Here is a 25,552-nt window from a genome sequence, read left to right on the forward strand (position 1 = left end):
CCTAAGCTAATATTACTATATGCAAAGCATACATTCTAAGGGTGTATTACTTGTGCTTAGTAAAAATAGTAATCTGTATACAATAATGTTTCATAAAGTTTTCATAAATAATAATAGTAATAATAATAATAAACAGTAACATACGGTTGAAGATGGTTGGCATGCCTGGTGTAATTCCCTTTGCTTGTACAGAAGTTCCTGGTTGAGGTACAGCAACTCTATAAAAGATAAGAAGAGTATAGCCAATCGTTATAAAAAGAGCCTCAAATGAAAAACATATTAATTGGTTCTATTCAGAATTTATTCTAATTCAATAAATTTAGAAAACATACAGGTTAAGTTTATTGAATAATGCATTAAAATACACTAATAACTATGAAAAATATCCATATATACTATAACTCAAATACTGCAATAGATTTAAATTTTCTTTTAAGAATTATTCCATTAAAGGGAACATTTAATGTTAGTGAATATTAATTGAAGATTAAAATATTTTTATTCTCTCTGACACAAATTTAAAACTTAGTAAATGCACGGCAAATGAAATAATCAAAGTGAAGAGATCAACCCACAAAATGGGAGAAAATATTTGCAAATTTCTTATCTGACAAGGGATTAATAACCAGAACATACAAGGAGCTCAAACAAAGCTGTAAAGGAAAAAAATCTAATAATTTGATTTTAAAAAATGGGGAAAAGATTCGACACTTGTATGAGAAATGACATTTCTCTAATAGATATTTCTCAAAAAAAGACATACAAATGGCAAATAGGCATATGAAAAGGTGCTCAACATCACTGATCATAAGAGAAACGCAAATCAAAACTACAATGAGATATCATTTCACCTCGCTAAATTGGCTTAAATCCAAAAGCCAGGCAATAATAAATGCTGACAAGAATGTGGAGAAAGGGAAAACCCTATATACTGTTGGTGGGAGTGTAAATTAGTACATCCACTATGGAGAATAGTTTGGAGGTTTCTAAAAACATTAAAAATTGAGCTACCATATAATCCAGCAATCCCCCTGCTTGATATATACCCAAAAGAAAGAAAATCAGTATATCAAAGAGATAGCTGCACTTCATGTTTGTTGCAGCAGCTTTTACAATAGCTATGATTCGGAAGCAACCTAAGAATCCATCAACAGGTGAATGGATAAAGAAAATGATGAAGTCCTAACCCTCAGGACTTCTGAATATGACCTTATTGGGAAATAGGATCATAGCAGATGTAATTGGTAAAGATGAGGTCATATTGGATTAGGGTGGCCCCCTAATCCAGTATGACTGGTGTCCTTACAGAAACGGTAAAATTTGAACAAAGATACTACACATAGAGAACTCCGTGTGAACATTAAGTCAGAGGTAATGCTTTTACAAGTCAAGGAATGCAAAGATTGCCAGCACAGTAAGATGCTAGGAGAGAGGCATTGAACAGATTATCTCTCCGCAGCCCTGAGGGAACCAACGCTGTTGACACCTTGATCTTGAACTCTATCCTCCAGAACTTTGAGACAACAAATTTCTGTGTTTAAGCCACTCAATTGTGGTAGTTTGCATGGGAGCTCTAACAAATTAATACAGCTTCTATGATAATTGCTTATTTTACAGGGTAGACAGAGATAAACCAAAAGAAAAAAATATATATTTTACATATACTTAATATAAATGACTTACGGATTAGTATGTGGGCCTTGAAGAATTCTTATTTTATTGCTCAGACTCAAATTTGTAGATGTAGTTTGGATACACTGAGAACTCATTGGCTCATCATCGTGATACCGTTTAGCATTTCTTTCTTGATTTTCTACTCTAGCTGCTTGAGATGTCGAGGGTCTGTTAGCATTCTAAAACCAATAATTTAGAGAAACCATTTTACACTAATTCACAAAAATTACTGACCTCATAAAAAACTAATTTTAGTTTATTCATTTTTAATAATGAAGAGTTCTGGCAAAACTTTTAAAATCATAACAGTGCTTTTATACAAATGATTAAATCTAACCCATCTGCTATTACATTATTTTTTAAAAGGAAGATAAAAGTCCTTCTTATACTACTATCTGAAAGCTGGATTAAACACATATTTCCATATAAATATTAATAATCCTAGACATAGTGTTTAAAAAGATAAACTAATGGGAGAAATTAACTTGTCTTGATTGTGCCTAGATCCCAGAACTGGCGACTTCTATAATACTAAACCGTTTATTCTAGAAGAGTTATAGAACTTGGGTAAGACTACTATGCCAGATGTAGAGAAAACTTAAGTTTTCCCGTAGTACTGGCCTGGACAAAAGGGAGGAAATTAACGTAGTCATAGATACCACCTGGGAATTTAGAACAACAATGATAGCCTCAAATTACACAGAATGCAAAAACAGGATGCCAAGTTTGAGGGCCTTGGGAAATGTCAGAGGTTATAATCATTATTGGCCTAGTCTGCCCCCAAATAAATGATATAAAACAAATGATACAAAAAAAAAAAACCCTTAAAAAACAAACAAAAAAGTAAAAATATCAGGTTGGTGCAAAAGGAATTTCAGTTTTTGCCATTATTTTTAGAGGCAAAAACCACAATTCCTTTTGCACCAACCTAAATTCTCTCTTAGGCTTACATTAAGAGTCAATACACGTGAGTTTTGAACAAAATGTAAAAGGTACCAATTGTAATCAAGATCACAGCGCTTTTAGAGAAATATTGTTAATTCTCTGGCACCATACCCGAAGTGTATCTGATGCTGAGGCACTTTCAGTCGCATTGCTATGGGGGATATACTTTATGGCAGTGATTATCCCCTGAATTGCAATGCGCTTTTGTTCCCTATACTGCAAGTCTTCAATCTCCTTCCTGACTTCACTCATAGCTGTCAAGAGCGACTGAACTGCAAAAGAGTAAATGGTAAGTTTTAAAGAACTGAAATCATAAAAATAAGAATTCGATTGGCAATATAATTTCACAACACAAAATTATAAACTTATTACATTAACAACGAGACACTTTATATATGGCATTCTCTGATACAATTTTGTGAAATAGGCAAAATACATTTATCAGTTAAATTTGAATACAGGCTTCCAACTTTTCATTTGCAAAATAAATTGTTCATAGTAAATGCAATTTACATGTTATATTTTAAACTATGAAGTGCACAATTTTGCATGTTCTTCACATGTACCCCAAAACCTAAAATGCAATAAAATAAATAAATGGGGGAAAATAAATAAACTGCTGAAAAATGTAAAAAACAAACAAACAAACAAAAAACTATGAAGTGTTACCTAGCCACTGCATAGAAAAACACATTTTAATTATTTCAACCACTATTACATGTTGCTAGCATTATGATGTATAAGAGGATGCCGATATTTAGACGACGATGTTGGCATTTTAAAATTTCTCTTTTTTTTCAAAAACCGTGCAATTATCTCATAGCTTTTTAAAAAAGAACATGGTTGTGTTAAACTGTCATATGTTAATTCTACTAAATTTTATATTAATAGTAGGCTTCTCATCAGCACTTCAGTTCCAAATTCAGCATCTCATTTATTTTGGCATCACTTTTAATTTAAAGGTGGCACTGAATTTTGTTAAACACAATATATATCATTTCACAAGAGTAGCATAATACAGTTGTCAGTATCTGAATATCAAATCACCCAGTGTCTCTTTTAGATATCTTTAGTCTTTCTGTGTATCATCATAGGAGTTGAGATCTACACCAAGATCAGATGTGATCTTAGTGACATTAAATTATTTATAGGTTGAAGATCCCTTGTCTGAAATATATAGGTCCAGAAGATATCAGATTTCTGATTTTTTTTGGATTTTGGAATATTTGTATTATACTTATCAGTTTAGATTCCCTAATGCAAAATTCCAAAATCTGAACTGCTCCAATGAGTAGTTCTTGAGTAGTTCTTTGAGTGTCACAAATAAGAATATTTGTGTTATACTTATCAGTTCAGCTTCCATAACGCAAAATTCCAAAATCTGAACTCCTCCAATGAGTAGTTCTTTGAGTGTCACTTTGAATAAAACATAAGATTAAAAAGTTTCAGATTTTGAAACATTTCAGATTTCGGATTTTTTGATTAGGAATACTTAATCTATATCTCCAATTAGTCACCTATGTTGTCTGTTTTCTTCCAGTCTGATAAAATCAAAATATTGATCTTTAGACTACCATGTGAAATACAGGGAAAACTGTATAGAAAATATGTGACATGTACTTTTGCATATGCATTAAGGCAAAGCTATTATCAGTGAATGTTGCTAAACTTTAGTCCACCCCCATAAAAGAAAAGAATAAAGATGACTAGTTGAAATAGCATATGCCATATATATAAATTACAAATATGTTTGGAAGGACTGACAATTACATTAGTACCTTTGATAGAACTACTATACTTGGAAAATGTTTCTGGCACTGGAGGATAGGGGTAATATCCACCAATAACCATATTCCTCTGTTCCCCGGAATCAGACTTTGTTTTAATCCATTGAATGAAGTTTTTCACCTTGGCATCATACGTATACGGCTGGCCTCTATGACCTTTTTGCAGGAAGGGTAAATCATAAAAAAATGAGAAATAAAAATGTCACTCTAACACTCTGCATGAATATTTTTATGTAAAACAGTTTAATATTAAAACAATCACTCTTTTATCATCAAGAAAAAACAGTCAAATTCACTTATTCACTATGTAGCAGATAATTATCCAAAGACAGTAAATAAATCCTGAGGGAAATCAGACACCCAGTGTATTAAAGTTTAAGTGGACTAAACTGTAGCTAGCTATAGGATGCCAAAAATCACAGGAAGAAGAAAAACTAACAATTTGAGTTTTTCTAAATATCCAAATGGTTGACATCTCCTGAAATAACTGATTTTAAACTATGAATTAACCTGAAATTATGGCATCATGTATGAATGAAACTTGCTATGAATATGGCTCAGCATTTAAATTTATGTTCTTAAAACATACTTAAAAGTGCCATATTCACATCTGATAGTATTTATAAAATAAGATATGCATTGACAAAGATGTATGTTACACCTTTCCTAAGAAATTTTAACAAATTTCTTAATTATCAACATGGTAACAGTCTGGTAAATCTCTCATTCCAAACTATTTCCTCACTCTCTCACTTGGAAACTTTTTTCTTTAATGTTTTGATCCTATTATTGGAGGGAATAGAAAAAAATAATATACTTGCAGACAAGTAATGAAACAACTTCTCTTGCTACATAAATAAAACATAGTAACTTGGGGCTGAAATTCACCACTCATTTTTGTTTTCATTTAGAATTTTAAAATATTGTTGACAGAATCCATATTTTGATACCAGGCCTAACTAGGTCTTCAGTCTATCAAGCAATTTATGACCATCTACATTCTATGCCAAGTAGGAATTAAAGTTGACTGAAAGATATAAATACAATTTTCCACTGAGTCACAAAATCATTGCCTCAATCATAAGTAATCCATAAGCAATGTATTTGATAGGCCAAAAATTATTTGCTAAAGCATTCTTGTAGTAACAAAAGAAGTCAAAAGAAAGCTGTCTTGTAGTTGGATGTTATTATGTGAAAGTTAGTATGTACTGAGGATTCCTGGGAAGAGAGAATATATTTTTAATAATACACAATGAAATTACTCACCAGTAATAAACACTCCACTCTCATTTGTAGTGGTGAGGTAAAGCAGTTTAGGTACTTGATTGTCATTTCTGACAACTTTCAACTGTGTACACACAAAATTTGCCACTGGGAAATAAAAATACTTATGAAATTACTTTTGCATTTCAAAAAGAACATAACAAGATCAGGATCTGACACATCGCTTCTCAAACTTTAATAAACAAAAACATCACGTGGTACCATTGTTAAAATGCAAATTTAGATTCAGTAGGTTTAGGGTGGGGCCTGAGATTCTGCATTTCTAATAATCTCCTAGGCAATTATTAGTGCTGCCAGTCCTGTGACCACACTAGGAGCAACAAGGACTTAACACTAGTCTGCTTTTTGTCAGAGTCCCCTTTTTTCAGAAAGTTCAACAGTTGCACCTAACTAAAGTCATTTGCTTGTTGCACAGATAAAGAGTGCAAGTCATTTTAACTGGGTACACAACTGAGTGTGAATAGTTAATTTCTGCAGAGAAAAAAAAAGCTTAGTTTCTCCATGATACTTTCACTGATTAACCCTAGCTAACACTAAACTCTGAATTACTCTAAGTCCTTCCACCAGATAGAGCTATACATTATTGATTTGTATTTGCTTATGCAAGCATTTTTTATCTTTCATGTATTTATCTTAATTATATTTTAAGGCCAATGACAGGGCTTATGTCATCGATTTATTTTCTTTTCACCTTGCTAACTTCATAGGCTAAAAAGAATATCTAAAAATGAGAGTATAATGTCTTCAGATTTCAACTACTTTCAAAAGTTATTAATTGCTTTTATCTAACAGGATATTTAGTTATTATAGTTTCATTAATCCAACATTTAAAATTTTTTTAACTCATTATATGCCAAAACACTATGGTTTTACAAACTAGGATATGAAGAAACAAATGTAAATTCTTATAATCACACAAAGGTAAGTTCTTATTTGAGAATAAAAATTTCTCCAGAGCACAACTATAAATTCGTTTGCTATGTCTCATATTTACTAAGTTCTTTATTCTGTAGCAATGAAAAGAAAGAAAATATGTTCAAATGGTAAGAATTAATTCATATTAAGGATGATCTTAATTTTTCCTTTATTTCAAAAACTACAAACATAAGAGTATTAATGGCTAAAGGTGTTAATATAGGAATATTAAAGAAACCTCTAAAATATGTTAAGCCAGTAGATCTCATGTTATGTGTTCTTACAACAATAAAATAAATTTAGAAAAAAGTAAACTTCTAATTCTAAATTCATGGTCACTAAAAATCTGAGATGCAGATCTCACACGTACTAGCTACACGAAATCCAGGAAATTACTTACTCCCTCTGGAACTTTGCTTTCTGACTTGAAAATTTATAACAACATCAACTCTTTAAAAGGTAATTGAGAGTACAAAATGAGAAAATATCTATAAGCATCTGATACACGGTAAACACACAGTATTAGTCACCCTTAGTTCTTCACTTTTCTTATGGAAAAAAAAAAAAAAAAGTCTTACTACCAAAGAATTTTGGTATTATTCCAGAAGACTCTTGACCATGCTGTTCTTCATATCCCTGAAGCCCCCTTAATACTCAACATTAATTTAATGATTTTTTTCCTTCACTCTTGGTCAAAAGATGAAAATAAATTGTGACCGCTGTCAACTATTATAGTAGAATAAATCTCACCAAGGTCCATATATACCTTTCTTAGAGGGATACATTTCACATTATCACAAGAAATAGAATATATATGCTTGGCGAAGTTTCTGTGAGAAATCTTTATCCAAAATTCTTGTTAGCTTGTTGTTTACAGTAGTTACAAACAAACAAAAAGGAAACTGGCAATAAAACACACCTAAATTTAGGCAATGGGATTATCACCAGAAGTAATCACTGTCAATTACTTATGCCCTAAAAGAAGTTATATCAGAGTTTATAGTACACTTGTCTTGGAAATCTATGCCTTGGTTTGGCCACAACTCTCTTTCTGTTCTATCCCCCAAAAGTTGGGGTAAGGTCAGATATATTTTTAAAATTTAATCTCACAAACCTAGGTGGAATCTAACAAAGCAGAGTTGTGTAATACTATTTTGTATAGAGAATAAAGGGGCAGCAGAACAGCCCTATATATGGTGTCTAGGTCTCCTGGTGTTTTACAATGTCTATCTTATTGCTAGTTTTAAAAAAATAGATGTAGGATGGGTGCAGTGGCTCACGCCTGTAATCCCAGCACTTTGGGAGGCTGAGGTGGGCAGATCACCTGATGTCAGGAGTTCGAGACCAGCCTGGCTAACATTGTGAAACCCTGTCTCTACTAAAAATACAAGAATTAGCCAGGCATGGTGGTGTGTGCCTGTAGTCCCAGCTACTCAGGAGGCTGAGGCAGGAGAATCTCTTGAACTTAGGAAGTGGAGGTTGCAGTGAGTCATGATTGTGGCACTGCATTCTAGCCTGGGTGACAGAGTGAGACTCCACCTCAAAAAAAAAAAAAAAATTGGATGTAGTAAATATTGAAAGTTTCTTCAATGTTGGCCAAGCATTTAACACAGGTAACAATTAGTGTTTATTCATGTAATCATTTGGAAAATAATAAAATGTCATACCATATCTAAAATAGCTTTATGTTCTAAATTTAAATAAGGAAATATGCACTAAAACTGTTGAAAAGTATTAAATATAATTTTTCCTTATCATAATAGATGAGAAGACTAACCTGTTATATGTAATATGTAATAGGACAAACCTATAATATTTTCAAGTAAATAAAACTAATGGAAAAAATAATTTTATACCTGAATGAATCCAGGGGGAGAAAGTCAATGCTGAAGTAAGCCAAAGTGAAACACTCACCAGCTGGTATAAATAACACCACCAACTTAATATTAATCTAATATTCAACTGGAATCATACTTACCATTGTCATTATGTAATTACATAGTCCACCAATCATCTACCAATTAATGCCATATAAGTGTTTGATGTCTTTAATGGGATCTACTTAATCAATTTCCAAATGGAAAAAAGTTGAATTGACTGCCTATGTTTTAGTCTTACTGAAACTTAAGCTTTTTTTAATGTCTGAATTTTTTTCAGTGAGAATTGATAAGAGGACCTGTTTTCTGAAAAACTGGTTTCAATCCCAAGTTAATTCTGAATAGACAACCAATGGTTGTTAATGTCTGTAATACTAAATACGATATTAATACAGAAAAGATTGAAACATGCTGTCAGACCGCTCGAATTTGCCAACTCAATGTCATGCCACTTCTGTAAGTCAGTTTCCTCTATTTTTTTGAAAAGTTAATTCTACTACTTCCAAACATAAAATAAAAATGTTAAAAATTGCATACTTGGGTAAATATTTTCAAAGATTTCTGGCTGCGATGTTGAAAACAGTTCCACTATAAATGGTTGCTCTGAAGTCCCATCAGCAATGTGAATCCAGCGATATGACCAAAAATCTTCACGGTTTTCTATATAAATAGAATATTTAAAAAAAAGAAGGTAACTGTTATATACATATGAACACAAATTATTTACTTAAATCCTTTTTATGATTTTCAATTTTAAAAGCTTACCTTTCTTCTTTGACCGCTGGACCCTTCCTACAAAAACTAAAAGGCCAATAACATCACAGATACAATTTTCTGGCATATTATCCAGCTCTGACCTAAAAAAGGTAAAATAATTAAATTGATATTTTATTTTTAAACAGGGAAAAAGCATTCTACAATTATTATTTTGAAAATGTATATCTACATAATTGCTATAGCTTAATTCTGAGTAGATTTTGAGCAAATTATAATGCATTGTTTTTTAGTAACCAAGACTGAAGATTAGTATTTAAGACATTTTACAAGAAACTATTATACCTTGTGGTAAATCGGTGATTTAACTTCGGCAGCCTCCATTCTGGTTTCACCTGCTTTTCTGGAACAATAATTATATTTGTTGGGGGATCTCGAAGATTCAGACAGATTTCTGAAAAACAAATATGGTACTTTAGAATGCTGTTTAATACACACCATAATATACATGTGCATATATTAAACAGCAAAATAGTAGACTGAACATTTTGAACCCACCGCTAAACTCAAGAACTAGACTATTATCAACGTTATTCTACTTCCATTATCATATCCACTTATCTCTGCACCACAGTTTAAATAGTTTAACCACACTATGAGAACTTTGTGTTCTATCATTTCTTTAACTTAAAAAGGGTTTTATCACTTACACGTTTTTGCCCAAACAAAATCCTATTGGGCCTTGTTTTCTAACTTTATATGAGTGAATTACATTCAGTATTTTATGACTAATTTTTTCACTCAACATTATATTAATGAAGTGCATCCATCTAGCTGCATGTAGCAGTTTTTTTTTGTCATTTCAACAGCTGAATAATATTCCAGTGTGTTAACATACTACAATTTATTAGCTAAAATTTATTTATCCATTATTGTGTTAATGGACATCCAGATTATTTCCAGGTTTTTACTATTATACATAGGGTTGTTAAAAAATTGTTTTATATGTCTCTCTGTGCACACAGGCAAGTGTTTTTCTAAGGTATTATAGGTAGATGTAGAAACACTTGATTATATGATATGTAAATATTCAGCTCTATAGCATAATCCCTAATCATTTTAAGTAATGAACTATTTGTGTTTCTACCAGCAATGTGTAAAAATTCCCATTGATACACATCCTCTCCAAACCTTGGTATTGTCTAATTTTTCTTTCTTTCTTTTAATTTTATTTTTTAGAGACAGGGTCTCACTCTGTTGCCCAGGCTGGAGTGTAGTGGCACAATCATGGCTCACTGCAGCCTTGAACTCCTGGGCTTAAGCAATCCTCCTGCTTTAGCCTACTGAGTAGCTAGAACCATCATGGCCAGCTATTTATTTTTACTTTTTGGTAGAGTAGAGATGGTGCAGGGGTCTCCTTATGTTGCCCAGGCTGATCTTGAACTCCTGGCCTCAAGGTATCCTCTAGAATAAGCCTCCCAAAGCACGTGAGTCTCAGGGGCTCTGTAAGACCATGCACCTGGCCAAATTTAGTACTTTTGGTCAGTCTAGTGATATGACAATTTGTTGTGGTCCTATTTTATACTTCCCTTATTACTAATCATATTGAACAACACTTCATATACCTATGGTTCATACATAAATTCTCTTCTGTGAAACTCCTGGGTCTTTTGGCCATTGTTTTATTAAATTGTTTGTCTTTAAAACATTTATTTGTAAGAGTTGTTTATATGTTGGATATTAATTCTTCATTGATTATGTAGTGGCAAATGCAGTCTTTACCCAGTTTATTTATTTCTACTTATTTAAGGCTTTCTTAATGTCTTCCAATAATGTGTCATATTCATCTCTGCACAGGTCTTATACATCTCTTATATTTATTTCTAGACATCTTATACTTATTGTTGACAATGTCAATGATGTTTTTAAATTATAATTTCTAACTATTATTGGAATATACAAAATCAGTTGACTTCTTTTGTAGCTTTGCCAATATCATATTATTTTTAATTTTGATTTTTAAAACTTTATTTTAGGTTCAAGGGTATACGTGCAGGTTTGTTATATAGGTGAACTCATGCCACAAGGGTTTGTTGTACAGATTATTTTGTTACCCAGGTACTAAGCCTAGTACTTGATAGTTATTTTTTCTGATTCTCTGCCTTCTCTCACACTCCGATTTCTAAAGTAGGTCACAGTGTGTGCTCTTCCCCTCTTTGTGTTCTCATCGTTTAGCTCCCACTTATAAGTGAGAATGTGGTATTTGGTTTTCTGTTCCTGCATTAGTTTGGTAAGGATAATCATATTTTTAATACTTTGTGTTATTTGGATTTTCTCTCTAGAAAATTTAATTTGCGAGTAATAAAAAGTTTTGCGTTTTTCTTTAAAATCTTTATACCTTTACTGCATTTTGTCTTCTCACACTGGCTAGGATAGCCAGTACAGCATTAAATAGAAATGGTAATAATAGGAGGCATCCATTTTCCCCATTTGTAAAGGAATGTTTCTAACTTTTCCCCATTAAGAATCGTGTTTGCTGTTTGGTTTTGATTTTGTAAATACCCATTATTAGTTTTTGTTTGTTTGTTTTTTGAGATGGTATTGCTCTGTCACCCAGGCTGGAATGTAGTGGTGTGCAGTCATGGCTCATTGAAGCCTCAACTTCCTGAGCTCAAGTAATCCTCTCTCCTCAGCCTCCTGAGTAGATAGAACTACAGGTGCATGCCACCATACCTGGCTAATTTTTAATTTATATTTGTAGAGATAGGGTCTCACTATGTTGTACAGGCTGGTCTCAAATGCCTGGCCTCAAGTGATCTTCCCACCTTGGCCTCCCAAAGTGCTGACATTACTGGCATGAGCCACCATGCTCAGCCCCCTACTTAGTTTAAGGAAGGTTCCTTCTCTTGTTATTTTCTTTTTGAAATTAATGAATGGTTGCAAAATTTTAACAAAAGCTTTTTGTGTATCTATTAGGATGCTCATTATCTAATTTGTTAAAGTGGTGGATGACACAGATTTTTATATGTAAAACCAATTTTGCATTTCTGAGGAAAAATGCAACCTCATCACAGTATGTGATTTTTTTTTAACATGATGCAGTTTGCCAATATTCCATTCAGGATATCTCTATATATGTTTATATGTTCAAGGCTGACACTGACTTACAATTTTTCTCTTTCATACTATTCTTGTTTGGTTTTGATTATCAAGGGTATATTGGTAGCAAAAAATGAGTTTGAGAATATACTTTCTTAGACTATTCTCTGGAATAGTTTTAGAATGATATATTCCCTAAATGTTTGGTAGAATTTCTCTATAACATAATGTGTGCCTGATATTTTCTTTGTGGGAAAATTTTAAACCGCTGATTCAATTCCTTTAATAGTTATAAAGTTATTTGGGTTTTTTGATTCTTGGTCCGTTATATTTTTCTAAGAACTTTCTGTGTAGCAAACAAGGCTTAAACCAGGGTAAAGACATTTGATTTTTAGTTCTGCCTATTACTAGTCATGTGACAAAAAATATTCACTTTACCTTTATGAGTTTTAATCTGTTCATATATAAGCAAGCAAAGTTTGTGTTACATAATATTACCTTGTACCATAGTTTGCATATTCCAAAGTACTTTCATTGTCATAGTATCGCTTAATTATATTCAAGCTCCCTTCCAACTCTAAAATGCTAGGGTTCCTAATTAAAGAAATAGCCCCTGCCCGCCAAAACCAAAAATACTTGATGCTATCATCTCAATCAATAAGCATTACGTAATACAATCTAAAAATCTCAAGATTTTAAAGGTTATATTATTTTTGTATGCCAGCTAAGAACTATTTTGTAAATGGTATACAGAAGAATATACAAAATGGCAATACGCAAAGCCATACATATCCAACAAATAATATATCCTTTCTTTTGCAATAGAATTTCCATCTTTATAGGCTTCTATTTATTAAATCTTAAAAAAAAAATTGCATTGACCAGGCATGGTGGCTCACACCTGTAATCCCAGCACTTTGGGAGACCCAGGCGGGTGAATTACTTGAGGTCAGGAGTTCAAGACCAGCCCAGCCAATATGCAAAACTACTAAAAATACAAAATTTAGCCTCGTGTGGTGGTGGGAGCCTGTAATCCCAGCTAATTGGGAGGGTGAGGCAAGAGAATCACTTGAACCTGGAAGGTGAAGGTTGCAATGAGCTGAGATCACATCACGTCACTATACTCCAGCCTGGGTAACATGGTGAGACTCTGTCTCAAAAAGAAAATTTACATCTTTGTTCTTCTAACTTGGAACTATGTGTGGAAATATGAAAAATAAACCAAGATAAATGATCCCAGTAGTTTTCCTTCAACATGAACACCTAAAAGGCAGTGATGGTACCACAAATCCTTATTCATTTACTGACCAACTCTCCTCCCACTACTGTTTCTCATTTATAATGCTCAAACCATTTTAGCTACACTGGTATTTTTCCTAATCCTTGCTTAACACTTTCTCCCATGCAACACATTTCCCTACTTCACTGTTCATTCTTTCTTCAATTACATTTTTATTCATTTCCTTTTCCTTTTCTTACATTATTACTTTTTTACATTATTACATTTTTAATATGGTTTACTGTCATTAGTCTTTCATTTTACTATAATTTGTTTATCTTACATAGGTGTCACCCCATTAGACTAATTTTTAAGGGTAGAACTGTATATTACTTACTTTTTTGCATCTCCTGTGCCTAACATGATTTATAGAACTGCCCTTTATTCTCATTAAAAGATAATTAATCACATTCTGGCCAGGCGTGGTGGCTCATACCTGTGATCCTAGCATTTTGAGAGGCCAAGGCAGGTAGATCACTTGAGGTGAGGAGATTGAGTCCAGCCTGGCCAACATGGTGAAACCCTGTCTCTCCTAAAAATATAAAAATTAGCTGGGCGTGCTTGTGTGTTCCTGTAATCCCAGCTACCTGAGAGGCTGAGGCAGAAGAATCGCTGGAACCCAGGAGGTGGAGGTTGCAGTGAGCCAAGATTGTACCACTGCACTCCAAGTTTGGGTGATAGAGCAAGACTCTGTCTCAATAAATAAATAAATAAATAGTCACCTTTCTACTCTGTTTCTATAGGATCAGCTTTTTAGATTCCACTTATGAGTTAGATCTTACAGTATTTGTCTTTCTGTGCCTGGCTTATTTCAATTAGCATAACGTTCTCCAAGAATCTAAAAAAGTCAATCTCATAGAAACAGAGAGTAGAAAGGTGGTTACCAGAGGCTGGGTGGGGGCGGAGGGGTAGGGCAAATGGGCAGTGATAGGAAAAAGCTAGACGTTGATCAAAGGGTACAATTTCAGTCAAACTGGAGGGATAAGTCTTAGGGATCTATCGCCTTGGATGGTGACTACAGTTGATAATAATGTATTATATATTTCGAAATTGCTAGTAGATTTTTAATGTTCTCACCACAGAAAAGTGGTAAGTTGGTAAGGTAATGGATATGTTGATTGAGTTTTTCTACGATGTATATACATAGGTCAAAACGTTACACTAGATCCTATAAATGTATGTAATTATTATTTGCCAATTAAAAATGAAGAAAATGCTAGGATAAAAAACTCATTAGTTTCATATAGGTAATTTTTAAAGATCATAAAGCCATAGTTCTCAACTTTGGCTATACCTTTGGGATCAGCTGAGGAGTTTTAAACCCGTAGCAATGCCTTGGTCCCATTCTCAGAATAATTAAATCAGAATTTTTGAGGGTGGGGCACCAGTGGTTCTTTAAAGCTCTCCAAGTGATTCCAATATACAGCCAGAATTGCAATCTACTGATACATGTAGGCTAGGCAAACTACAGGCTGCAGATGGCTGCCTGTTTTTGTAAATAAATGTTTATTGGAATATTGCCATAGCCATTCCTTTACATACATATGGCTGCCTTCAGTCTACAAAGGCAGAGCTGAGAAGTTGAAACAGAGACCATATGGCCTGGAAAGCCAAAATATTTACTACTTAGCGCTTTATATAAATAGTCTATTGCTTCCTGAAAAATAGGGCAAAGTCCTGTTACTTATCAAAAATATGAGGGAGAAAATAGAGACTGCTGCTAACATTAATAAGAAGGAAAACTGTTTTAAGTATCAAAATATGCATTTTAAATATATTCTCACCAAGGCTATCATTTAAAAAATAATTTCTGTATCTGCACTTACTTAGTTGAAAGAATAAATTGTTTCTCATACCTTAGAGAGTTTCCATTATGAAAACTGGTCCTATAATGCTATATAGCAGAGGTAGCGTGTTGTAAATTAGCATCCTCTCACCAACTTTTATCGTGTTTTCTTAATAAGTCACAATATCTCTATCAGTTTAGTTCCTCACTTTTCTATAGCAACAACTAATGAGGTAATAGATTATGTGTACCAGACTATCTAGGTGATAACTTCTTCATCTAGGGAGATCTGACCAATGTCTGCAAAATGCTTAAGATTTTAGTAAATAATCATATAAGGTTTTTGCAAATAAACACATATTTAAGAAAACAATGAACAATTGCTACCTTTATCTGAATATTCTCTAAGTAATTAAGCTAAATGGCATTAGCTGGGAAATTTAGAATACACAGAAATTCAGGTTCAGAATAAAGCTATTATAAACCAAAAACAGTATTTAAACTTAAGCAATGTAATCTATAATTCTTAAAAATGAAAATGAAAAAAATCATGTTCATATCTAAAAACAATTATTTAATATATTAATTTTAATGGTTCAAAAATATTTGAGATGTCAAGATATCAGTACTAATTAGGAAAAGCCCTTTCAAGATTGCAGAAATTGGCAAAATTTGAATATTGATTATGGGGTAGATATTAGTATTGTATCAATTTAAAATTTCCCAATTTTGGTAATTGTACTCAGATTATGTAACAGAATACTCTTGTTATTAGGAAATATACACTGAAATACTAGTGAAGTGTTTAGGCTTAAAGGGGTATGTATGATGGCTGCCACTTTCTCTTACTGGATCACAGGGAATATATATACATACGTGTGTATGTATGTGTGTGTGTGTATGGGTGTGTGTGTGTGTGTGTGTATTGATATGTGTATATATATATATATATGAAGAGAGAGATAAAATGATAAAGCAAAGGTAAAACTTAGTAATTGTTGAATATGGGTAAAGGGTATATGGGAATTCTCTATACCATTCTTTCAACTTTTATGTAAGTTTGAAATTATTTCAATACAAAAGTTAACAGAAGTCCTTTTGAGATAGCACCTAGTAGTAACTGCAAAATATATTCATTATTAACTTAGTATTATGTGACCAAAAGTAAAAGAAAACCAAATAAGTACAACCTAAGTGGAGCTCATTCTTCAATCAACAATAAATATCACAGATGATTTTTCTTAATAAATGAAATAATAAACAGGTATATTTATTAGGTTATGTGATTGCTTGAAAATCTTATGAACAAAGAAATTTAAAGGTTCATTAGATTGTAACAGTTTCAGTAATTTTTATGGTCTTTTTCCTAATATGGTATATTGCAAATTTATATAAATAAAACAGCCATAAGATAACAAATTTGTTGAATACTTAACCCATTGTAGAAATTAGTTTGATATGTGGATCCACGGGGACAGGCTGCATTCTGAATGGATAACTCTTTTTAACAGAATAATCTTGAAGCAGAAGAACTAAACCAACCCGCAAACTTTTAAACCACTCAGGACACAGGGCATTCCACATAATCACTGACACCGTGCCTGAACTGTCAGCAACCTCCAAAAAGGTCTAGAAAAAAAAGAGTAAAAGCACATACATATCTGTCACTTTTATGTATAGATGGTATATAGCATATTATCTGTGATCATTTAGAGTGATGGAAAACAACATTTAAATTTTAATTATTTATTAAAAATGATTCAGTTGTCAAATCTGCTAATATTGGTAACCTAAAGAAGAGACGGCCACCAGATCCATGGGAGTACTAAATGTACTACTAACTTACTGTGTGACCGAAACTCTGAGGTTTCAAATCTTATTTATATTTGATTCCTCCATAGTATTTAGCATGGTGCCTTACAGAGTGATCCCACAATATGTTTGTCAAATCAATGAGACAAATCACATGTTAGAAATTTTACGTGAAAATTTTGACATCATTCTTGGTTATTTGAGTTGTTGGATGGCTTTGATATTCGTATTTGAGAACTTTAGATAAACATATAATTGAGTGGGCACAATGCCATCAATACCCTGGTTACATTAATTTATTTATAGCAATACACGAAGCTGGTACATAAGACATGAAAATCATTTCTAAGATACTATTTGAGAAATTATGCTATCAGAAAGGGGAATGTTAGAACAAGTATGCATTATTGCTGACTATGAGTATAGTTAAAATAGAGAAATCTGTTGAGGTAGAAAGTATTTGTTGGAGTTTTTCTCGGTGTTAAAATACAGTGACAGACAACTTCAGTTCTGCCTAAAAGGCAGTCATTAAAGTGGTTTCTAATTCTTAATTTCTTCTTAAATAACGATGTCATTTTCTCAGACCCTTTCTCTTAATGATGAATACATATTTTGGGTAATTCATTCCTTTATTCATTAAACATTTACTGGATCCCTACTCCAGACATTGTGTTAGGCACTGGAATGAAGAGATGAATCAAACATTATCCCTAATAATAATGGCTAAAATATATATAGGACTTATGTGCCTGGAACATAGGTAAATCCTTTACTTATATTAACTAATTCAATCCTTGCATCAACCCTGTAATGTAAGTACAATTAGTATCCCTATTTTACAGATGAGTAAACTGAGGCTTTAAAAGGATAATTTTCCCTATATCATAAAGCTAAGAAATGGCAAACAGAGCCAAAACCCGAATTCAGTTCATATGACTAGAGGAAGTGCACTCTTAAGCACTATAAAATACTTCTTTCCTACAGTCAGGGAGCTCACAGTAGAGTAAGGTTAGCAAATCTATTAACAGATATGTGTAACTGGGTTATACATGCTCTGATAGACCTATGTAAGGGCATATAGTGGGGTCCTGAATAGCATGTAGTTGATTCTCCTTAGTGACTAGGTATATGGGTATACATGGAAAGATGTAAATCAAAGGTAAGCACTGAACTGAATCTTAAAGATGGCTTTGCCAATCTGATGAGAATTGAGAGGAAGAGCATTCTAGGCAGAAGAAGTAACATGAGTAGAGGTATGAAAAGTAGAAAACAATTGATTACCATTAGAAAATTCCAGGCAGGGCAATTTGGTTATTATGAGGCATAGAAAGCCCAGGAAGAGATGAGACTGGAGAGGCAAGCAGGGACAAAATGATGAAGACACAAAGAGGCAGGAAGGCAACAAATAAGTGGAGTTTAAAAATCAGGGAGGAAAGTATTGCAACAATGAGAAGGCCAAAAAACAAAAATCAAGGAATGACTGAATAATTTATGATATCATGTGCTAAAACTTCATAACTGTAAACAGTTATGAATGAAGAATTTTTAGTGATAAGAGCAAATATTTAAGAAAATGTGAAATAATACAAAATTGTATTCAGAATATAGTTCCCATTTTTAAAGAAAATTTCTTTTTTTTTCCCATTTATTTATTTTATTGCATTTTAGGTTTTGGGGTACATGTGAAGAACACGCAAAATTGTTGCATAGGTACACACGTGGCAGTGTGATTTGCTGCCTTCCTCCCCATCACCTACATCTGGCATTTCTCCCCTTGCTATCTCTCCCCAGCTCCACAACCCCCACTGTCCCTCCGCTATTTCCCCCCACCTGACCCCAGTGTGTAGTGCTCCCCTCCCTGTGTCCATGTGTTCTCATTGTTCAACACTCGCCTATGAGTGAGAACATGCGGTGTTTGATCTTCTGCTCTTCTGTCAGTTTGCTGAGAATGATGGTTTCCAGGTTCAGGGAAGAAAATTTCATATGATATATGACATACATAGTTACATGAAATATATGATACCTATACATATGCACATGTTATATTTATGATATAAATATAATAGATACGTATATGTAAATATAGTTTATGCTTATGTATGTGTATATATGTGATTTACACACACACAAGAAAGGGAATAAAACACACCATGTTAACAGTGGCTCTCTCTGAGTGGTAAGATCTTCAAATAGCTTTCTACATTTTCCAAATTCCCTACAATAAGCATGCATACTTTTATAATAAAAGTTTAATGAAATATGTAAAATAATTCTTGATATCATGGGAAAATACAGTATAATATTAAGTAAGAAAAAAACAGAACACAAACATATTAAGAAAGTAGAGCTCATGAGCATTATACAGCACAGAGTCAAGACAATAGAAAAGTATCACACAGATTTGACAGTTAGAGTTACTAGTGAATGATAAGCTAAGGAGAAAAGCCAAACTAATTGTGTCGAGAAATGGGAGGTAAGAAAGTAAAAACATCTAGTGTAGACTACTTCTTCAAGAAGCTGACGTGAAGAGAAAGAGATAGGGAATAAAAGAGTCATAAGGCCAAGGGAGACTATTATTTTCTTTCTAAAATGGGAGGCTAGAGTATGTTTATACGGTGGTGCAGAAAGCATAGTTGAGAAGAAAAAGTTGAAGGAAAATAAAAAGGTGGGAAGGAGACCACCTAGATCAGGGAAATAAAGGGCACCAATACAGAAATAATTTCTTATTTACAATAAATTATGCAGAAAAATACAACATATATTTATGTACATTTTAAAATTACATTGAAGTGACTTATGCTATTTAAACGAACAGGTTATCGTACTATTAAGTATGTAAGTTATAATTTATAACCTTAAATGAACATATGATATCTTATCATTACTTGTACCTGGTATGGTTCAATCATCTTTTTATCAGGTTTCCCATAGTATCGCAGTTTTGATTTATGTATGATCCTCACAAGCAATGCAGGAAAATTTCTTCTGTTAGCCCAGGTCATTTCAAGGTGAGAAAGGGAAATTATTTTGGTATCTAGAATGTAAAAAAGAGAAAAGAAATCCTGTTTAACTTGTAATGGTAACTTCAAAGATCTATTTTAATGGTTAAAAATAGTAGCCCAATCATACCTAAAGCAACTCCTTGCCAGCTAAACCCTGCCAGCTAAGTCTATATACCTCTCTCACATAAACTACATTTGATCCCTAATATTAACAGCTGAAATATATATAAGGCTTACTGTGTGCCTGGAACATAGGTAAACCTATATTGACTAACACATTGTTCCATCTAGAATGCCTTCCATCTTACCAAATCATTTAATAACTTCCTGGAAAACCTGGATCTAAACTCACCTCCCATAAGATATTTTGTGAAAAAAAAGACCTCAAAGTCATGGAATGTTTTTCCCATTACTAAGCACTTATATATTTAATTTATAGAATTAAGCCAAGCACGATGGCTAACGCCTATAATTTCAGCACTTTGGGAGGCCGAGACTGGTGGCTTGCTTGAGCTCAGAAGTTCAAGACCAGTGTGGGCAACATGACAAAACCCCCTGTTTCTCCAAAAAGACAAAAGTAGCTGGGAGTGGTGGCATGTGCCTATAGCTCTAGCTACTCTAGAGGCTGAAGTGGGATGATCACCTGAGTCCAGGCAGCTGAGCTCACTGCAGCAAGGCTGAAGTGAACTGTGCTCATACCACTTCAGCCAGGCTGCAATGAGCCATGATCACACCACTGCATTTCAACCTGAGCGATTGAGATCCTGTCTCAAAATCTGTATCTATATATATTTGTTTTATTACACTTTTTTGTATTGCCTCCACCTCAGTTTCATACGTATAAATTCCATCTCCCCAAAATACACCAGACATGAGCCTGTATCAGGACCTTTACACTTGTTGTCTTCCCTTTAGATATGCAAGTGACTTTCTCCCTCCTCTCCAAGTTTTGCTCAAAGGTCATCTTCTCAGTGATATTATCCCTAACTATCCTGTTAAAAACTGACCCCTTTACTTATCTCCCATTCCACTTTATTTTTCTACATAGCACTTACTATCTTCTCATATGCCATATGATTTACTTAGAAACATTTTAATCAGCAGGCTTGCTGGCAAGTTAAAAAACTGCTTAAAAGCTATTCATCAATTTAAAGAATTAATTTGTAATCATGATGTAGTCTTCCTTGGATTAAGAGAGGTTTCATCTGCAACTGTCTCCACATTTTTCTTTCTCACAGCCCACAGTCTCAACTATTAAGACTTGAATTTGCATTATTACCAATATTTATTTTGCTAAGGCTCCCTTCATTTCTATCTTTTTTAACATAATGTTTTACCTAGTCAACACTTTTGACACGAAAATCACACTTGTAATTTCTTTTTAATAAGGATTTAAGTGGTATTATATATTTATGCCTATACCACAAAAAACACACACAATTTTTCTCTGTAACTTTCCTTCCAGATTCTCCCAATACAGTAAATTACTAGCCCAGAATCACAGGTCCTAACATTTGATCTAATATAATTAAGTGATTTCATTTTAATGTCAGATGAATCTCAGATGAGCTTTGAATTGTCTTGATCAACGGAATACTCTTGATCAATGAAGGCACGTCCAGCTCCTTTATTGTCTGAAATAAATTCAAGAGCTACATAGTTGTAAAACTAGAGTTCTAAGAGCCTCTGTTTCTGTTATAATAAGGTGCAGAGAGTTAAGTGTAAGCAGAGGTCTTTCTGGTTAACATTTTTCCCAATTTGGGTTTTTAACTCACCAACTTCACAGAATACACATTTTATCTCTCAAATCCAAAAAAGAATTAGAGGCTGTCTATAGACAAGGAAGAATTTGTGTAAATTCATAGAAATAAATGTGTTCATTAACAAAAAAGAAGTAATGAAAATAAATAAACTGGATATTCAATATGCAATAGAACAGTGATTCTCAAAACGTTTTGGTCTCAGGATCTCTATACATTCTTAAAAATTATTGAAGGTCTTGAATAGCTTTTTTTTTTTTTACTTTTGTTGAAATGGAATCTCAATCTGTTGCTCAGGCTGGAGTGCAGTGGTGTGATCTTGACTCACTGCAACCTCCACCTCCTGGGTTCAAGCAATTCAGTCTCCCAAGTAGCTGGGACTACAGGCGTGCACCACTGTGCCCGGCTAATTTTTGTATTTTTTAGTAGAGGCGGGGTTTCACCATGTTGGCCAGGTTGGTCTCCAACTCCTGACCTCAAGTGATCTGCCTGCCTCAGCCTCCCAAAGTGTTGAGATTACAGGTGTAAGCCACTGCTGCCAGCCTGAAGAGCATTTTACCGCACTATAAAGCAGACTAAGGATTTTTTAAATTATCAGTTCATTAAAAATAACAGTAATAAACTAATATGTATAATTACAAATAACATATTTTTTTGAAAAAAATGACTGTATTTTCCAAAACCAAAAAATAATGCAGTGAGAAGCGTGGTGTTGTTTTACATTTCTGCAAACCTTGTTAGTATCTAGCTTAATAAATGACAGGTGGATACTCATATCTTCTTTGATATTCAGTTGGCTTCGGTGTCACACATCATTTAGCCTCTGGAAAACTACACAGTACACTTGTGAGAGAATAAGAGTGAAAAAAGGTGAGGAAAGCCTTAGTACTGTGAAAATAGCTTTGACCTCATGAATCCCTTAAAAATGTCTTGGGGCACCACTAGAGGTCCCTGGACCATACTGTAAAAATCATAGCAGAAGAATAAATTGAAGGAATGAAGAAGGAATGAATATTAAAGCTAAAAATAATGAATCAGAAAACACTCTACCACAATTAAAAAAAAAAAAAAAAACCCAACTGCATTGATCAATTCAATTCTCTGGAAAAATTAATGAAAAGGTAAATCTTTGACAAGTCTAATCATGAAAAAGAAAATAAAGATGTAATACTCAGAATGTAAACAACTATACATACAAAGAAAAATTATTAAAAGATTATTATATATGATTTTATATCAGTAAATTTTAAATATCAGTGACATAGTTAATCTCTTAGAAAAATATGAATTACCAGTATTGCCATAAGAAGCAAAACAAAACTAAACTGTGGCTTTACCTATGGAAGAAAATGAAAAAAAGTTCACTAATGACGGCTTCCAAAACTGGGAGCAGGTTCACGTGGTTTTACAAGAAAAGGCTAACAAATGTCAAATAATAGCTCTTTCCCTGAGCTATAAATTGTCCCAGAGCCCAATAAAGCATAGAAATTGTACCACTTAACTTTATAAACTTAGAATAATCCTGAAAAATTCCAACAGAAATAGTACAAGAAAGAAAAGTATAAACTAAAATCAGTTATGATGGCAAAAGTCCTAAATACAATACTTCAAATTTAATATAGCAGCATGCTCAAAGACAACTGTGTCATGATCAAATAGAGTCCTAAATGTCTTCTCTTGTTCATTTGGAGTATATTATATATTCAGAATAATTCTGGAGACTGAAACAGACATGTAAGTTTAAATAATTTTGTTAAAATATTAATACATGTGCTCCATAAATATATACACCTACTATATACCCAATTTTTTTTTCAAAAACATTGAATAACCACTAGAAGTCTAGGAGAATACAAATATAATGTATAACTTCCAAACTACTAGAAGAAAAAGAATATTTTAATCCTGAAAAAGTAAGAAAGACATATAAGATGATATATTTTATACATAAAAATTTCAAGAACAGGCACAAACATCATTATTCACATTAAATATAGATAAATTAAATTGATATTTTAGAAGAAAAATAACTGGTTTTGTTCAAAAGGCAGAGTCTTAGCTATATACTTTTTAAAAGAAACAACCCTAAAACAAAATGGAAATAAAGGGATGGACAAGCATGCACTAAGGTCAGTGGTTCTCTCTTTTTTTTTTTAATTTTTGAGACAGAGTCTCACTCTGTTGGCCCAGGCTGGAGTGCAGTGGCATGATCAAGGCTCACTGAAGCCTCAATCTCCTGGACTCAGGCTCCCCCCTTCACCACCCTCCCACCAAGTAGCTGGGATTACAGGCACAAATCAGGACACCTGGACTACGGTATTTTTATTAAAGACGGAGTATTGTCATGTTGCCTTGGCTCATCCAGGCTGGTCTGGACCTAGGCTGGTCTCGACGTGGACTCTGTACTCAAGCAATCTGCCTGCTTGGGTCTCCCAAAACGCTAGGATTACAGGCGTGAGCCACTGCATCCGGCTTGCCAGTGGTTCTCCAAGTGTGATCTCTGTACCAGCAGCATCATTAACACCAGTGAACATGTTAGAAATGTAAATTCTAGGGCCCTACCCCAGATCTAATAAATCATACACTGGGAATGGTGCTGAGCAATCTGTATTTTGTCTTGTTTTATTTTTGTATTATTGAATTACAGTAGTCATTTTTGAAATAATTACACTCCAGGCTAATGGCCTTTTGTTAGTGTTTTCCATCTTTCAAATCTATTAAAAAAAAAAAACGGCAAAACTTATTTAAAAAATCATGTTGAAAACTGACGTTGTGATAATTTATTGTGCCATTAATTCATTTTGATTATATACTTTCATGACCTTCATGTGTTCTGTTTAGCTTTTTGCAGTCTTCTCTGCCATTTCAAGTGAGAATTTTATGGAGACAGTAATATCTTTAAATCCCTTTCTTTTATTTTCTTGGCATTTCTTTTTTGCTTCAACATTTCAAACATACTGCTTTAATAATTTGTTTAAGTTTTGGTGTATTCTTTATATTTGCAACCTTTTCCAAATCTTTTTTTTTCTGCTTAATTTTTTCTCTCTCATTTTTGTAAGTGTAATTTGAAACTGTCAGTATCTGAATGCTTATTTGTCTCCAATTCCAATTGCTCATTTTTGCCCCATTCATTCTTTGCAGTGTTTCTTGATGTTATTTGTGAATTCTTAGAGTTAGGAAGCATTTAAGTTATTTTTCTGACTGGCACTCTTGAAGTGATATGCATGCCTACTCACGTTTGAGAATCATTGTCCTAAAATGCTACCAGAAAGACTGCGGAAGTGGCAAACGTTACTGTCAGGAAAAATAGAATTCAAGGCAAAAGGGACAAAGAGGCAAATTTCATAAGTGTAAAACTCACCAACAATATATTAATCAATCAGTTATGAAACTGTACACGTTATAGTAACATCTAAAGCAAAACCTTTTAGAAATATAAGGAGAAATAAAACTATCATCATCATAGAGAGAAGTCAATATTCCTCTCAGATAAAAGAGCAAATAAAATAGATTAAAAATAAGACTCCGGAATATGCAAATTACATTTTTTAAAACCTGGTATAATAATAAACTTTAAGCCTAATAAGCTTTTTCTAAATGTTCAGAGATTAAAGAAGC

The 25,552-nt window shown here is 33.2% G+C and overlaps 1 protein-coding gene across 1 annotated transcript in view; it reads right to left on the reverse strand.

The window, feature by feature from the left end:
• The window catches only part of RADX (RPA1 related single stranded DNA binding protein, X-linked), a 65,519-nt gene that overhangs the window by 34,479 nt on the left and 5,488 nt on the right, over positions 1-25,552 (reverse strand). Inside the window, exons 2-11 of the mRNA XM_032250923.1 lie at positions 20,064-20,206; positions 16,797-16,989; positions 9,542-9,650; positions 9,248-9,339; positions 9,020-9,142; positions 5,673-5,777; positions 4,398-4,562; positions 2,731-2,891; positions 1,684-1,853; positions 145-218 (exon numbers count right to left, since the gene is read on the reverse strand). Coding sequence (XP_032106814.1) covers positions 145-218; positions 1,684-1,853; positions 2,731-2,891; positions 4,398-4,562; positions 5,673-5,777; positions 9,020-9,142; positions 9,248-9,339; positions 9,542-9,650; positions 16,797-16,989; positions 20,064-20,206 — 1,335 coding nt within the window. The remainder of the gene's footprint in view (positions 1-144; positions 219-1,683; positions 1,854-2,730; positions 2,892-4,397; positions 4,563-5,672; positions 5,778-9,019; positions 9,143-9,247; positions 9,340-9,541; positions 9,651-16,796; positions 16,990-20,063; positions 20,207-25,552) is intronic.

Source organism: Sapajus apella, unplaced genomic scaffold (assembly GCF_009761245.1).
Source record: "Sapajus apella isolate SASKATOON/1434 unplaced genomic scaffold, GSC_monkey_1.0 scaffold73, whole genome shotgun sequence".
NCBI lineage: Eukaryota > Metazoa > Chordata > Mammalia > Primates > Cebidae > Sapajus > Sapajus apella.